Source organism: Tinamus guttatus, unplaced genomic scaffold, assembly GCF_059628265.1.
Source record: "Tinamus guttatus ecotype Peru unplaced genomic scaffold, ASM5962826v1 Tinamus_guttatus_pri_ptg000035l, whole genome shotgun sequence".
NCBI lineage: Eukaryota > Metazoa > Chordata > Aves > Tinamiformes > Tinamidae > Tinamus > Tinamus guttatus.
In genome coordinates, this window is record NW_028288569.1 from 3,933,712 (window position 1) to 3,950,150 (window position 16,439).

At 39.3% G+C, this 16,439-nt stretch overlaps 1 protein-coding gene across 1 annotated transcript in view; it reads right to left on the reverse strand.

Annotated features, from left to right (window-relative positions):
- Positions 1-1,311: 1,311 nt before the first annotated feature.
- PHLDB2 (pleckstrin homology like domain family B member 2) overlaps positions 1,312-16,439 on the reverse strand; it is an 84,933-nt gene continuing 69,805 nt past the window's right edge. The window contains exons 14-19 of the mRNA XM_088533653.1: positions 12,063-12,270; positions 8,692-8,782; positions 8,125-8,271; positions 6,049-6,268; positions 2,753-2,838; positions 1,312-2,003 (exon numbers count right to left, since the gene is read on the reverse strand). Of these exons, the coding sequence (XP_088389779.1) occupies positions 1,863-2,003; positions 2,753-2,838; positions 6,049-6,268; positions 8,125-8,271; positions 8,692-8,782; positions 12,063-12,270 (893 nt within the window). The 3' untranslated portion in view covers positions 1,312-1,862. The remainder of the gene's footprint in view (positions 2,004-2,752; positions 2,839-6,048; positions 6,269-8,124; positions 8,272-8,691; positions 8,783-12,062; positions 12,271-16,439) is intronic.

The window sequence follows — 16,439 nt, forward strand, 5'->3', positions numbered from 1 at the left end:
AAACCGAAAATCTTGGAATTCAGCAGTTTCAGCAGTATTCGAAGGTGAATAGCCTAGGCAAGTGTGTTTTTAAAAACATTTATTGAAATGCCTTCATTGCATCATGCAGGATACAAAAATCATGATTAGAAAACCTTTATAACCATACTTATAAGTAAAATCAAGATACATACCAGGGAACAATAATAATTATATAAACCAAAGCAATTAATTTCTGATAGTGCTTTAAAACCATTAGATCACAGGCTGTTTATGGTGATCTGCACAACTGTCCCTTCGTTCATGATTCACGTCAGAAGAAGTGGTGCACGTCATGCTAGACCAACCACGTGACCTGTGTATACACCACAAAAAATAATTCATACCCGTTCATTACAGATACAGGGTCTTAAGAGTACAATAAAAATATTCTGTCTGCCTATTTTTATTCTGCTTTCAGTTTTCAATTTGCTCCATCAAAGTAATTAACTTTTCATTACGGAAAAACGTCTAATGCGCTTTCTTCAATTACACAAACCACATAGCACATACAACTCGATTACTGGAATGGGGACCTCTTTAAAGTCATAATATACGAGACTTTCTTCAAATTCAGTTCCATTAAATACGTTTTTGCTATATTAGCCAAGGACTTGAAAGTGGTTTTAAACTGGAGTCCACCGTATCCTCAGATTTCATTTACTCAAAACTTTTGAGCATTTTTTCTTAGTTAATACACTGCTTAGTGTAAACTCTTAGAACGCACCTCTTTATTTGTATTCTATTAGACAACATTACTCTGTGCAGACGTGCATTAAAAAATACTCTGGACTGAAACCCTGGCTTTAATGAATCTAGATAGGTAGATATTTTGGCACTGACTTCACAGGGATCAGTATTGAGACATTGGAGTAGAGTGTTCACTTGGCACAGAGTAAGATTAGAACCATACTAGGACCTGACTACATCAAAAAAAAAATTGATGCAAGATCCAGCTCAATCAATGCAACAAAGCAGATTAAGACAATCTTCCCTATGACAAAGTTTCCTTCTAATATCAGAAGTTTCCATGTTTTTTTCTTCTTTTTTTTTTAATATCACCTTGTGGGAAAAGAAAAAAATTCCTTATAAAGCTGCTGCTTTTTCTGTTGTTGCTGTTGAGCTCCACAGATGCAAACTTCAAATACCCAGTTGGTGCAACTGGATTAACTATAGAATATTGTAACAATTTATTTATGTTAAAAGTCAGGAAGAGTTTTGGCACATCCCATTATAGAAAGCTAAAGTACAACTAACGATTTGAAAAAACATTATGATAGGGGAATTTTATAACTCTTTGGCTTTGTTGTAATACTCAACTACTAAGGCAAGTGTGTGTACCTTAGGGTTGCTTTTTATTTTTATTATAAAATACTTGACTAAAAGAGTTTTAAAAAGTCAGCTAATCATCTATAAATGTCAAATGCTGCATATTAAAATATATGCTATTATAGTTTTTGTTCCATTACTAGATTTTTTGCATACTGATGAGAAGAAACACATTTGTAAACTGTTTAGTATGAGCTTATGAAGACATTTCCTGTATAGGAGAAATTGTACAGAATTATCATTTGCTGTCATTTAAAATGTCCCGTTATCCATTTCAGAGCACTATGACTGAAGAGTGTTAGCTCTTTTGCTCCTATACAGGTCAACTAAAATAAGTAACAGGTCCTCCTTTTCAGTGCATTTATAAAACCTTTTCATTCTGTGGTTTTGGGTGCACATCATAAGGAGGATATTTCTGAGCATTCACCAATAACGCATGTGGCTTTTCGGATTTTGCTAGATATGGCTAACTTCATATGTTAGGTTATTGCAATCTGCCCTATTGCCCCGTTTGATTACAACATGAAGTGAGTGTAGCCTTCTGCGCCAGTAACAATAACATCCATCCATATCCTCATGGCTTCTGGTGTAGGAGCAACCATGTAGTATATCCGGTCATGGGTCTTAACACTGAAAGTGAGTAGTGGGTTGGGACTCTGAAACAAAAAAAAAGAAGGCAGACAGACATCAAAGGAATGAAATGAAACCAAATTATTTGCACTATAAGTAAAATTATTTACAGGGAGATTTAGGACAGGGTTAAGGAGAATGATGTAGTGCAAAATGCTGAGCACTGCACCTGACACTGCAGTCCTGGAGGGAGAGGTGTGTTTAAAGTGCTTGTCCCCAGCATAAACACGTACTTTTTTTAGGATTTACTTCCACTCTTGAATATGATACAGCAATAAAGGGCTCCGGATAGTTGCTTAATGTCCAAGCAACAAAAAATTCCCTAGGTACCCCCATCCAGAGGCACTTTGTTTGAAACAAGGCCAGGTGCAAAAGAGAAGTTGAGGGAGCTCACAGCCCTTCTAAATTATACTTATGAGGCCAGGTGGTGCCATCAACTGTGGGCACCCGCTAACGCCCCCGCTGTGACAGACACATGCTGCCATTTCTTGATTTGCCAAAGCCACCAAATTCAGTGGTCTAACCAACAGTGGGGGTAAGGAAATCCCCTGTGGAACTGTCACTTGGCACGAACACTCTCTCCTCCTCTCTCTCTTTTTTCACCAATACAAAAGATTAATGCTTATCGGTGCTCTGGCTTCATCTTCCTTCTCCTCCACCCTGTTCATGTGCAGGGTTATTTGAATTGTCAGTTCTCCCTCTGTATTTAGAAAAGCTCCTGCATTTTGGGTACTGCCGTAGGACGCTCCGTTAAAACAACGGTAATAAAGATTACCTTATATGCGTTCTTTAGATGATCGTAATAGACTTCTTCAATAGCTTGAAAATATATTACACCTTTTAATTTAGTTTCATGTTTGTCTAAAAGAGAAAAGAGAGAATGATTTTTGAAAGCAGATAAGCATAGTACTTCAACTAGCAAAAGGGTAATTTTCATTTCCACAATTGTCAGTGTATATAAATGCTTGTGAAATGCGCCAGAAACCTTCAGCCTCTCTGATTGGAAGGACAGGTGAGTTAAAAGATATATTTCCTATTTCATTTAACTTATCTTCCTTTCAGCTTGGTTTCCAAGGAAAGGCCTTTCCAAGGCTTTCGCATTTTCCCTATTTGTCCGTGCCTTCACTAAAGCATATGAACCTTTTGTCCAGTTTTAGCTAACAGAGGCAGAGATGTGTTTGAGATATTAAGTTCTTCCAATTCTGCTGGTAGCTGAGTAGAAGAGAGAAATCCACAAAATCTCCCATGGGGCAAGGATTCCCTCCGCCTGCTTAGCCTACTGACTGGTCATCGTCATAAACCAGCCGGGCTTCACGTACTGCTCACGCGCTACAGCAAAGCTAGCAGGGCCAGATCCATGGTTGTCCTGCACAGAAAAACTGCTGTGAAAAGTGAATTTAAGATACAATTTGATAGTAAAAGCCTTGCTTAGAATAACGATAGTGCTTTTGTTTAGAAAAGCTCCTTCCTGTTCATAAGAAATCTGTAGTCTCAAACTAATTTATAAATTTATTATTTAACCGTGAGGAAGCTTCTGCAGAAGCTTCTATAGCTTTCTCTAAGCAGCCGCTGCTGAAGGGTAAATTCTAAATAATTTAGATATTTACCTTCAGGGGAGGTAATATATTAAGTCCCACCCTAAGAATCCAAGACAGCTTTTGCATCATATGCAGCTCTTATTGGGAGATTTTAAAAATAAACAGATAAAAGTGTTGATTTTCTGTACAGCCTCCATATGGCCTCCCCTTTGGCATTGATTTCTGTCATCTGGCAGACCCAGTTGGGAAATAAGGTATTCAGATAAGATCAAGTACTTTTGTACATTGTATCTATAAAGGAAAACGTTAAAAATTATTGGCATACATACGATGTGCTAACCCTGCAGCAGAGATGTGGTCTGCAGACCACCCGCCTACAGCCTGCTTGCCTTCTATCCCAGCACTGGCTAGTGAATGCAGAAGCAAGGAGGATACAGACTGTAAACTTAACATCTTAAAAATCACAGCTGTAATGTGCTGCAAGGAAACAGAGTAGATCTTCAGGCTCCTACTTTCTCCTTCAATGAAAGAGTTTGTTAAATAATCCCAGAGGGTATTAAGAAACATCAAAGCTGCACGGGACACAAACAGGCAAACTTCCTCCTTGCCAGCCGGTGGGAGATATAATGCCTCCTGCCTCCCAGTTATTCCATTAACACTGCAGAGCTAAGCAGAGCGTGTCCATCAGTGCCCTGAGAGACTCCACAGCCATTCTGAACGCTCAAGAGCTCAGCTTACATCCCATAAGTAGCTGCAGTCGATTTCCAAAGCTTCAGTTGATGGTTTAAAAAAAAAAAAAAAAAAAAAAGCTCCCAGAAACCCAATGATTCACAGTTGGGACTCTCCCTGCCAGCCCCGGGGAACCAGAAGAAGCTCTGAGGTGTAAGATTACTGCCCAGCACTCACTATAGTCAGCTACATACAATACTATTGCACATAATATGCTGTCTATACAGCACAAGCAAGCAGTGATCCACTCTCCTTTCAAGCCCTTGGGTTACAGCAACATTTCAGGCACCCCACAAATTGCTATCGCAGTGGTCTTTCTGGAGGCTCATGTGTGTTTCAGGTCAGAAATGCAGATGTTTTGGTCGATAAACTAAATTTTCAGGCTTCAGGACAAATTCTTTGTTCATTACACTTGCAGAATTTAAACAATGCACCTATATGCCCATGAAGTGTTCATTTATTCTGAATTTGCAGCATCAATATTTATTCTGGAAGTCTAGAATATATTTGAAGACCTAGACAGATCCTCACTTGTACAAACAGCTGCACTTTTGCTCAACTGGTACAGGATTCTCCTGAAACTTTCTTCGTTGGCCAGAGTCCTTGAGACGTTAAAAAAGGGGCTTTTTTGGTAATTGAAACTGCATTATGGCAACTGAACTGCACTCAAAACTGAAACTGGAAATTGTTAACATAACCACTTAAAAACGGAAAAGATCCGTACCAGATGGGAATACTATTGTATGTTACAGGCCTTGCTAACCAATGAACCAGCTGTTAAGAACAAAATAAGAACAGTTTCTGTTTGTCGTATTTTCCCTCGGTATTATTGTAAAGTACCAAGAAATATTTAGTGGATACATAATGAAATCAGATGATGTATTTTAAAAAAGACTGACTGAGCAATGCATAATTACTATCAATTTTAAGTCCCTCATGACTTGCTGAAAAGGAGTAATGTCCTAAAAGGAAATGGAATTGTGGGTTGATTTTTTTTTTCTTTTTAATATACCAGATGTTTTCTTCTGCTTCTTAGCAATTACCATCCCACGTATGCCCCTGTTTGACCTCTCCAAACAATAAAAATTTAGAGCCCATAGTAATTTTTATGACTTCCTCCAAAACTTCAAAGTCAATCTGAGTGTAGGCTTATACCGCAAATCGTGGGATTTGAGAACTTAAGTCCCAGAGTTCTTAAGTTCCAAAATTTTGACTTCGATTTAACATAGCAAATTACTATAATGCTTATAACAGCTCCAGATATCATATTAAGACAACTTAATCTACAGAAATCTTTTTAGATTATTTCATGTTGCTCACTCGTTATCTCGTAAAGTCTTTAAGTCCTTTCCTATGTATTTAACTTCATGGAAGACTTTTCAGTACATAAAGTTAGGGAACTGCAGAGAATTCAATGTAATTTTTTTAGTAAATACCACAGATTATACTCTTTACGATGGCAACAAGAAATCATCCTATCACTGGGGGGTGTAGGCAATATTTAAGAGTAAGTTATGTGGAGCTGTTAATGCTGTGTACCAGGAACGTGACGACCTTCCTTTTTTTCTCTTGCCTGTCCACTCTCTCCCTGTGTCAGTTATGCTCATTGGTGCCTTACCTGTTACAAGAATTAAACACTACAGCGAAGGGACCGCATCGTTTGTGAGTGTATACATAAAATGCTCCAACAGAAACCAGCTTCAAGTTTTACTTGGGATTTCCTCCATATTTGCAACACAGCTGAGGTGGATGGGGAAACAGAGGGACATATACAGCCTAGTAGTGATCCTGGAAAACAACTTACCTGCATAATAAGTAAAAGTTCTCTTGTTTCTGTCAAAAACAAACCACCGTTTTTTCCAGGTTTTAATTTTCCCTCCCATCTTAATCAGAAAGCCTCGGCAGGTCTTCTCTGTGAGGGAGATGTGGTAACAGGTCTCGATGTTGTGACCAGCTGTTTCAATGTGACTTCGCAGATCAAAGTCTTCCTTTCTAATGGGCAAGTAGCGAGTCAAGGGACGGGCCTGCAAGAAAGCAAAGAAAAAAATATATTTTTTTTAAAGCAAAAGTCAACTTTTCTCTCATGCTCCTTCTGCTGCCAGGACATAACTGAAAACTGCCCATAGAGTCCAACACTGAAGATAACAATGAAGTGCTCTACACAGCAGGCCTGGTTTCCTTCAAAATCCTTAAAACATGTATCTTGACAAAGTGTTTGATACTTGTACAAAACTGAGATGAGAGCATGGGAATGTCCTGAAATCATCAGTTGGGTAAACTGGTGTAACAGGGACCAGATGACAGGTGGGAATTACACGTGAAAGGTCTGTGATTGCTTTAGACAAATTGAGTTGTGTTAAATCAACCCTTTACACCTCCATATAAGATGTTCACTCTCTGTGCAGCGAAATGGCTACATATCTAGGTCATTAACATTTCAGTATTACAGGTATTTCAATGCAAAGTATAGTAAACCATCAAAAACACGATTTTACTAAGAAAAAAAGTAGTGTTAAGAAGAATGCAAGTGCCCTATACTCCCTAGCTATTTTCACAAATACTCTTCTGAACTAATTAAATGTGGTCATGATCGGCAAGCTGAAGTGCAACCCCCTGCATGAGACAGCCAAGCAGGCAGGAAACAGGCCTCGCTCCCAACTATGTTCAAGACTATCCTGCATCCTGCCAGGATAGGGCAAAGTGCCATTTAGGAGCTCTGCCAGCTGAAGCAGGATGCTCGTTTTCTGTGCCCGAAGAGTCTGGAAAGCCCATTTTAAGCACAGGAGACAAGTCCCTGGAGGCTCCTGCTGCAGTCAGTGCAGGCAGGGGCTACATGGCAGGGTGAGTCAGGGCAGGAGCCTCCTTTAGGTGCTCTGAGTCCCCTGTCAAAGGGATCTCTCTCTTCCTCCCTCTACACTGACTCCAGAAGTCAGTAACCTGGAGAATCCAATCTGTCCCTGCTCCATGCCTAAAGTTAGCCTTTAAATAGCACTGTGAGTCACAAGTCTAAGGGACTTTCTCTCCTTGCATTCTCAAGCATCTCCTTACGCCATGGGAGCTGTGATGCCTCTAAGAACTTGTAGCACCCTTCTAAAATTATGCAGCCTGTACTGTACAAGCTGGAACTGGCTGTGGCATGTGCAAAGATGGAGTTCCTTCCCCTGGTTTACATTTCTGGTGTCAGAAAGTGTTGGAAAGAAAAACAAACAAACAAAAAAAACACCTATAATCTTGAAACTGGATCTCACTGCACAAAAAAAAAGAAAAAAAAAAACACAGTTCAAAGAGTTGTGTTTTTCTCCTTCCTGCCAGTTCAGCTCTCAGTCTCTTGGCTAAACGTGCCAATTAGCACTGATAGGGCATTTTATTAGTCCCACTGAAAATGGGAGAAAGTGCTGTTTTCTCCCTAGAGCAGATGTGGAGGTGACCTCCACCATCACCCCCCCCACACACACACACTTTTATTTTTCCAGTCAAATATTTTGGAAATTACATTGAACATGTATTAAAAGGGGGAAAATACAAACAGACATCCCCCTACAGTGGTTATAACACACTTTTTTTTCCTGTTGTTCAGATTGAAGTGCTGTCCCACCTATACTTAGAAACAAACCTTCTAAGATTAATATTTATACTTCAGACTAAGATTAATATTTATACTTCAGATATAAGATAGTAGATAGATACCTATATTATTATTTAGCTTTAAATGAATACATAGATATCTATCTGAGGCTCCAGGATCCCAAACATACTTTTAGGAGCACAGTTATTCAGCTGGAAGTAGCTCAGCATATCATTGACAGAAATACATTCACTCCTGTTTCTGTATCGAGAGGAAAGTCTTAGACTAAAACCATCTCATGCCAATGTATCTCACCTGTGCTCTTTGCTTCTCACGTATCTTAACTTCCTTTTCAATTAATTTTTGCCTCTGGCTAGTTTCTTCTTCCAGTCTTTTCTCCAATTGCTCTCTGCGACGTTTCTCTTCTTCCAGAGCTCGTTTTTTAGCTTCCATCTCCCGTTCCTAAATACCACAACACATGAAGAATTTCAGTTTTACGTGTAATTATAGCTGATAATGTAATTCAGTCCTAGCTAGACCTTAATGCCTTCTTGCCTTCAGGTAGGCAGAAATATATATTCAAAGTAGACTGAGAATTGGAATCACAATTGCAAATATTACTGCTCCAGAAATGCGCGTTATTAATAAGCAACTCTCCTAGCAGGTATAGGAGCAATTCTGATTAGCTGCAAACAGGAATTTTGCTCAGTTAAAGCTCAAAGATGCAATACGAGAAGCACACAGAATGAAACTAAACAGAAAGAATCAATTTTTTAAGGCTCTGTTAGTCATTAACTATATAGGTCCTAATGGTTTATTTAGGAGGGCATTATCTATCTAACATGCTAGCTCTTAGTTTTAATTATAAAATCATTTGTTTACCCTGGTCTCAAGCAGCCTGGTCTTTTCAGCATGGGCTTGTTTCAGGAGTCTCTCCATCTCTTCTATTCTTGCAACATTTGAAGTGCTTGCACTGCACACACACAGAAACCCCACAGAGTTATGTAAAGCAGTAGTTGGTATGCCAAGCCATATTGTTACAATCCAGCGCTAGTTCAGAATTTAATCTATTTTGTCCTGATGCAAGTCAGTGCAGTACGCACTAGTTAGAAATAATGTATAAAGTGCATAACACTCTCAATTCTCATGTTGTCCATACAGAGTTGTGAAAATGCAGACTCAAGTGCCTGAAAACATGTGTCAGTTCACTGTGATTTGTCATCTTCCCTCAGATAACAAAACATGGAGGCAGTTACCACAGAACACACTCCTGATTCTCAGGGCTGGCATTAGTAAGCTAAACATGCTTGAAAGTCTTTCTGGCTATGGGCTGTCTCTGTTCTGTGTCCCACCAAGGTCATCATCAGGAAATGCTGGGTAAAAATAAACAGGGTTTAGGAAACATCCATAAAAGGCACTCGTGGGCAGAGCAGTGTCAGAAAGGAGCTACCCGTTAGAGTACCCGACAGAACAAGGTAACGGGGTAATCACACAGAGCGCAAGATCCCAGCCTCCTGCAACATGGCTGGCACTGCCTGCCAGGCTCTCTGGCTCATTCTTGGCAATTCTTGGTTTTTGGACAACATTTCACTTCCAGCTTACTGAAAGGCGGCATCACTTTGGTACCTTGGACTCAAAAGCTCTGGAGTAAAAAGTACTTGCACATGGTGGGGGATGAAGAGCAGGCTCCTAACATGCACAGATGGGAAATCAGTTTATCGAGTGTCTCTAGGCACAGCAGGCCACCAGATCACCACACTGGTTTTGTGAGCAGACTATACACATTGCTGACCTATTTCTTATGTCATTGATTTACTATGCCTACTGCAGCACCTGTTCCAACTTAATGTAATGAGTAATTGCTCCTGTATGTGAAATTATAAATGCCTAAAAGTACCATGGATATCTGATGGACACAACATCCTTTATGCTCTTTGATTCACAACGATGTTTTGTCTCTAGCAAAAGCATCATTGTTTTTAAAGATTATTTGCCCTTGTTGAGGCAACACTCTTGTAACTAATAATCCAGACAAGCCCATCACTAAAGAGTCAGTTTTCTGTTCATATGATCTGTTGGAAATTTAATCTGTGGTGTACATATTCATGTCCCTCAGCAGATATGCATTCCATAATGCAAAAGTCACTCTCTGTATGTTCTGAGAAGGTGCTTCCATCTCATCCCTAATCTCGTAACAAGATAGCTATTTGGGAAAGGGAGCATTTTCTAGGATACTCTGCTAACACTCCAATTCTGAAAAAGCTCTGTCAAAATGCTTGCTTCCTCACGTAAGGGGCAATATCTGATGTCTTATATGCAACCAACATGCAGTAATTTGTGTCTTCTTTTCCAGTACAATTTCTTCATTTTATCTCAGTAATTATATATTCATGATGTTCTCTTATTTTATTTTTCATCTCTTGGTGTTCATTAAGAACAGTTTATGTGAAATAGCAGCTTTGTTACCATCCAATCTCATTAGACAAAATTGTTACAAAACTGAATGGGGTCAAATGTTCAGGGCGGATGGAAAATTGACCTGGACTTATACCGAAATCTAACTGACCGCTGCAGTGGAAGTAGGTGTCAAATGGCAGGTTTATTCAGGCTCCTCAACAGCAGACAGAGCAGCTCTGAAAGGACTAAGGCAGAGTGGAAGTAGCTCCACTATGTGTTGGAGGCAAGAAAGAAACAGTGCAACGCAAAATAACACACCTGGTTTAAACCAAGCCTGCAGAGCTGGCAAAATCCAACAGAGATCTATCAAAGTGGTAAAACTTATTATCTCTGAACAAAACACACAAAATGAGGCCACTGACTTGGATGCCTGAACCTAAATTGGGCCTTAATATGTTTTGTTGAGACAAACAGCCTAGAGATTCTGGGTCAAATAACTTATGTCTTATAACTTAAGTCTTACCTTATACAAAAAAAAAATCTACCTTATGCAAGGTAAAAATATGACTTCATATAGTTTAAATGTGGAAGAAAAGCAACATGTTTTTTTTTTATCTGGTCTGATACTACTAGAAAGGATGCTCAAACACCATCTAAAACCACCTGAATTCATTTTGATTATGAGAATCTTTGTCAAAGACGGAAAATAAATGGTGTATCTTCCAAGAACTATCAACAGTTTCAGCTGAAGCTCTGTTTTCTTTCCTCGACTAACTTGGCCTTCTGAGCAAACAGTGTATCTATTCTGTTAGGTCCTTTAATTTATTTTTTTAAACCAACCTGCAGAACAGCCAAAAAGACACAAATGGGCAAATGCCACCAGTGAAATGTAACAGCAGACAGGGCTGTCAAGCCCTAGGCTGACAATTCCCTTTATAAGATGGCTGGATGGCTCCTGGACACTTCGAGCATACAGTAGCTTCGTCTAAAATGGTCTAAGCACTGAGATGTGACAGCACTGCCCTGTTAGATCACTGCCAAGGTAAGAGTGTAATTCCCAGCCTGGCTCAGGCCAGAAACTAGCCAAATATCCATCTAGTGAAGGAGAAAAATCCTCAGAGCATGAGTCCTAATGTTGCTACTTAAAAACAACCAGCAAAATCAATTTCCCAGGTGTTTTCTAAGATGCTTTTCATTGCAATGTTAAGGACTCCAAGCGGGAGTGAGCTGATACCCTTTTACAGGAATAAAGTGCTGAATAGAGCACGGCATGGTGGCCAGCGAGACACTCTTTGTATCCAGTGTCTGAGGTGACAGTCTCCTAGAATGACAGAAACACAGCCTGGGGTTCAAGGCCGTTTTCCTTATTATTGCTTTGTATCTAGTGATCCAGAAAAGGGAGTGGAAATGGAGAAAAAACATCAAGAGGACCCCAAAATGTTTCAGTAGTAAGTTAGATGCTGGACATGCAGAACAAGCATACTTCTTCACACGTGGATGGCTTTGAGAAATTTCCTCTCATTGGAAATCTGTAGTGTCCAGAGAAAGGAGTTCAGCCATTATCTCTGTTTGAAAAGACCATCAACGACTTAATAATTTCAGTTCAGGACTGACATGGATTTCTGTATAGCCTTGAACCTGTCACTTGGCTTCCCTATATTTTCCATCTTTAAATCAACAGAGAAGATGACAGCTAAACTTGACGAAAGGCTACATAAAAGGAACAAACATGGCCGCCTAATAATATTTTCTTAACCTGCTAGCAGCAATCACATTAATGTAGCACTGATATTCACCTTTTAAGTATGTATTATAAACTAATGATCACTGCAAGGTCAAAAATGAAACATATTTACCTGGAAATGTTATCTGGTGAGCATGCCGATATGCTTGTCTCCATGCTGTCAGAGCTGTCTAAGCTGAGCGTGTCGAAGGCATGGTCCTTGTAACTACGGTCTGGGTAGTGGAAGCTGTTGAGATACACGTTCGATTCGGACGCGGTTCTGCTGTAGAACTCGGGAGGTTTCTGGCGGTGCTCCTCGCACACGCGCTGCTGGTTATACCCTACGGAGCACGCAGGAGGCATTTACTTCACACAGGCAATGCCACGAGCTGCACATCAAGTGTTAGCAGTGCAAGCGCCCGGAGCAGCAGCTCCGTGTACCGGCCGCTACTACGGTGTTACGTTTAATTCCAGGAAGGAATCATAACCGAAATAAAACCTACACATACTCATACTATCTCTGATGGGCACAGCATCTACAATCTATGCAGACTACTAAGGCTGGCTTTGCAATATATGTTCTGGTATACAAACAGAGAAAATTTAACATGCATAAACTAGGCCAAATCTCCAAAGTAATTCAGGGATCTAAAGCAATTATCACTGTTTGAATAAAGAATTGTCCTGATATTCAAAGGATTAAATGCTTGTTTGGTTGGCTTTAGTGAATGCGGATTTTTTTTTTTTTTTTTGCTTTTGGGGAAATTTTGCCTTTGGGTAGATGCATTTGCCTTTGGGCTTTTAGTTTCTGCTGAAATAAATAGACTACTTTTCACATTATCATAATTACTTTCCTAGAGGTACTTTGCTAGAGTTTTAAAACCACAATTCACCCTACATGATTGAAACTGATCTCTGTAGCTCAATGACTGTAAGGAAGAATAAGGATTATGGAGCATTTATGTTTTCTGCTTTTTTATTTTTCTATAAAACCAAGGCATTTAACAACAGAGTCACCCAACTAGAAAGTCCTTAATTTTGTAAGTGTTCTTTGTACGCCAGTATATTTCTTTCAGACAAGAAGTCAGGTTAAGCATTCAACTATATCACATGGCTAATTTGGAATTAAGTATTTTAAAAGCCATCCCTGAATACAGGAAATTTGGTTTGACTACATCTCCTTTAAAAATAATTCTGAAGAGAGATTTTAAATCTAATGTCTCCACTGCTCTTTGTAAATAAAGCAGGAGCCTTCACAGAGGTTCCTGTGCTAAACGACCATTGACATTTTAACTGCTGAGAAGATTGTACAATGCACTTGTAAGGTTTGTTTAGTTATCTGATGACCAATATAGCTTCCCTGATCATCATTTTCTTGAACTGATGCAAGAAATAAAATTTTCTCACAGCTTTCATACTCTGACAAGCACCCTGTGCACAACCTTAACCGGAAAAGTGAGCTGGTGGCAGAACAGGGGTTAAGAATGACTGTTAGACAAACTGGAAGTCTCCCACTCGTAGAGGAAACATGCCACTGACATTCCAGATATTTAAGCAAACCAACACAGGAAAAATGTCCACCAAGTCCACACTCTTTTTTTTTTTTCCTTAGAAGACAGCATTAAGATAACGCTAGGGAACCTTGCTTGAAATGAGTCTTTTCCTGCCTTAGTCTCATTCTCTATCTTGCACGTGCAAGGATGCAATATTTCCTCTGACACTTGAGACTTGGGAGAATTCTGTTTTAGGGAGCCAACAACTGCAGCTCTGCCTTTGAAATGCTATAATTTCCTTCAAAAGGTGTCTGAAGAGCGTGACTCAAGACTGAATCATTAAAGCCTGTTATTGTGAAAATGATACCCTACACATTTTCCAAGGCAGACAAATAGTTTCCTCTTCCCTCCACTCCACTTCTGTCTGACACAAAGGCTTCTCATAGACAATTAAAGCTGGTCTCCAAGAAACTGATAGAATTGTCCTTGCCATTTGAAGGAACATTAAATTTCAATAAAAGCTCAATTGTACTGATTAGTAGAAGAGACAAAAGGGACACGAGCACACTTTAGCATTCACAGATAATAGCGTCACATAACACAGATGTTACTGATTTACATGTGCAATTTGTTTTTTCCCATTATTATGGCAAATGCTGCTATAATTGCAGATATGCAATTACCTTTCATACTTGAACCTTTGGAATGACTAATTGCTCCTGTAAAAATGATTTTCAATTATTCATTATGGAGAAAGAGAAAAGATAAATTAGTGAAAGAAATTGTACTCAAATGAAGGCTTACCTACTGAGCCCTTTGCAAAATCTAGACTACTTAGAAATCTTACTTTCATATTGTGTATTTCACAGAAAAAAAACATCTAAAAGGTACAGAGAAACACGACAGTTTTACAAATACGAACATTTTCATGACAGCTTTCCATGATGATAAAGAATCCATTAGTTAAGTCAAAAATCTGTCAGTTAAGTTTATGTAATCATGCAAATGTACCTCTATGTTTCAAGAAACATCCCTTTCTAGACAGTAGAGCAGTTAAGCCTCACAGCCAGCTGCTTCCATTACAGACTGGCTTACACATCACACAGCACTGTCTGTTGGCTACAGAAGGCTAGGGGCATACTCACAGAACAGGCAGTTAGAAATACTAAGTTCCGAGTAAGATCTTGCACTTCACTACAAGTTTCCCAGAAGCCAAAAATGTAAGCGCAAGCTGATAAAAGAGCTAAAATAATGGTTTTTTTGTTGCATTGTATTCTATTAGTTAAATTAAGACAGAAATATGACACCACAAAATAATAGCAAGGTCAAAACTATAGCTAAAAGCTGTTGTTAAAGGTGGCACCGTCAAGTATGTTAAAAGAGCTCAGTACACCATTTTCTTTCTTTTTTTTTTTTTTTTAAACAAACACAGCTATTAAAATGTCAAAACACATTTTTTGTATGGAAACATGCCCCAGGAGGACACCCAAGTCTACCTTGTCAGTGTCACCCGCAAATCCACAAAGATTTATTTCTGAGTTTTCTGCTCTACTTGTTTGGCTACGAGCAAAGCAGCAAAAGATTACGCCTGCACAAAACTGTAGCTCGAGATACTGACATTATTCAGAAGTTTTGTTGTGATCAGTTAGTTGACAGCGTGAAAAAAAAAAAGAATTTATGAAGTGCTATCATTATGCTACAATATTCATTTTTTTCACAGAATTTTGGAGCTACTTGACAGTGCTGATGCAGTTAGTACTTTTGCCAAAACATGACAAAGATGGAGACAGCCAGTTAAAGGGATGTTTTCATACCTTTTCTGGCTTTTCCTGAGTTTAATAAGAGAAAGAACAAAAAAAATCATACAGTAAAGCTTATAATTTGTCTTTACATATGTATTTCTCAGTAGGTCATTTTTCAGCAGAACTTCTAAAGCTCTGTTGACAAATATTACAAATAACCATCTTGCTGGTATGTAACGGTTTGTCCAAACCGTGTTCTTCGCAGTGTTGTGCCTAGTCTCATCTTTTAACTCTCAAGCCCCATCTCCCTCTTCCTCTGGGAGAGCAGCCCATGGTGCACAGGACTAGGCTGCACAAGGAATCCTCACTCCTGCCTTCACGGGCTCCTCCACAGCCCCAAATCCCACCTGTGTAGTGTCTGGTCTCCAGATTGTACCAAGTAACATTTATCTTTTTGTTTTGTTTTGTTTTGTTTTGCACACTGTTTGCTTTCAGATGTGTGTACACAAGACCTGAATATATACATAAAATCCTTCAGGAATGCCTTATGAATGGCAGCTAAAAAGCCATTTTTCCCACCAATGATTTATACCGAGGAAGTGTGCTCTTGAGCAACTGATAAATTGTTCTTTACTCAGGCAATTTTTAGCAAGAACTTTCAAAGTACATTGTTCTAACTCACATGTCTGATTAAACTCACCTTTGGTAATCCAGAAAAAAAGACTGTCTAGTAGTAACAAATTTATGAAAGCGCGTCATACTGAATCTCCACTGGATCGGGCCTAAAATTTATTCATAGGCATTACTTATACTTTAGTATCGTTGTTTCATTGTTTTTGTGCAGGAACATGTTCAGGATGTTCAAACTTAAGTGGTTGTTGTTTTTTTTTCCCCTGACTTCATTTTTGACTTTGATTTTCTTATCTCAGAGTTACATTTACCTTCTCAGACCAAAATAAGAAAGACTGGAGAAGGGCAATTAAAGAAAATTCATTTTACAGCACTGATGATTTTGTAATCCTCGGAGCACACCTTTCAATTAGCTGAGCTGCCCCTTTCTCCAGGCACAGCTGGATAAACGCTCTTCAGGTTCACACAAACACACTGCAGCTGCCACCCTAGGGACTTGTCCAATGCGTTCAGGCCCTGAGGAATGCAGTTCAGCTTCTACAACCCCTTCAGGAGCCTCTCCGTGGAGCAGAGCCATCACCCTCGTGGTACTGCAGTCCGTGTGACACCGCGCTGTGGCCAGGGCTCCAGGGGAAGGGATGGAAG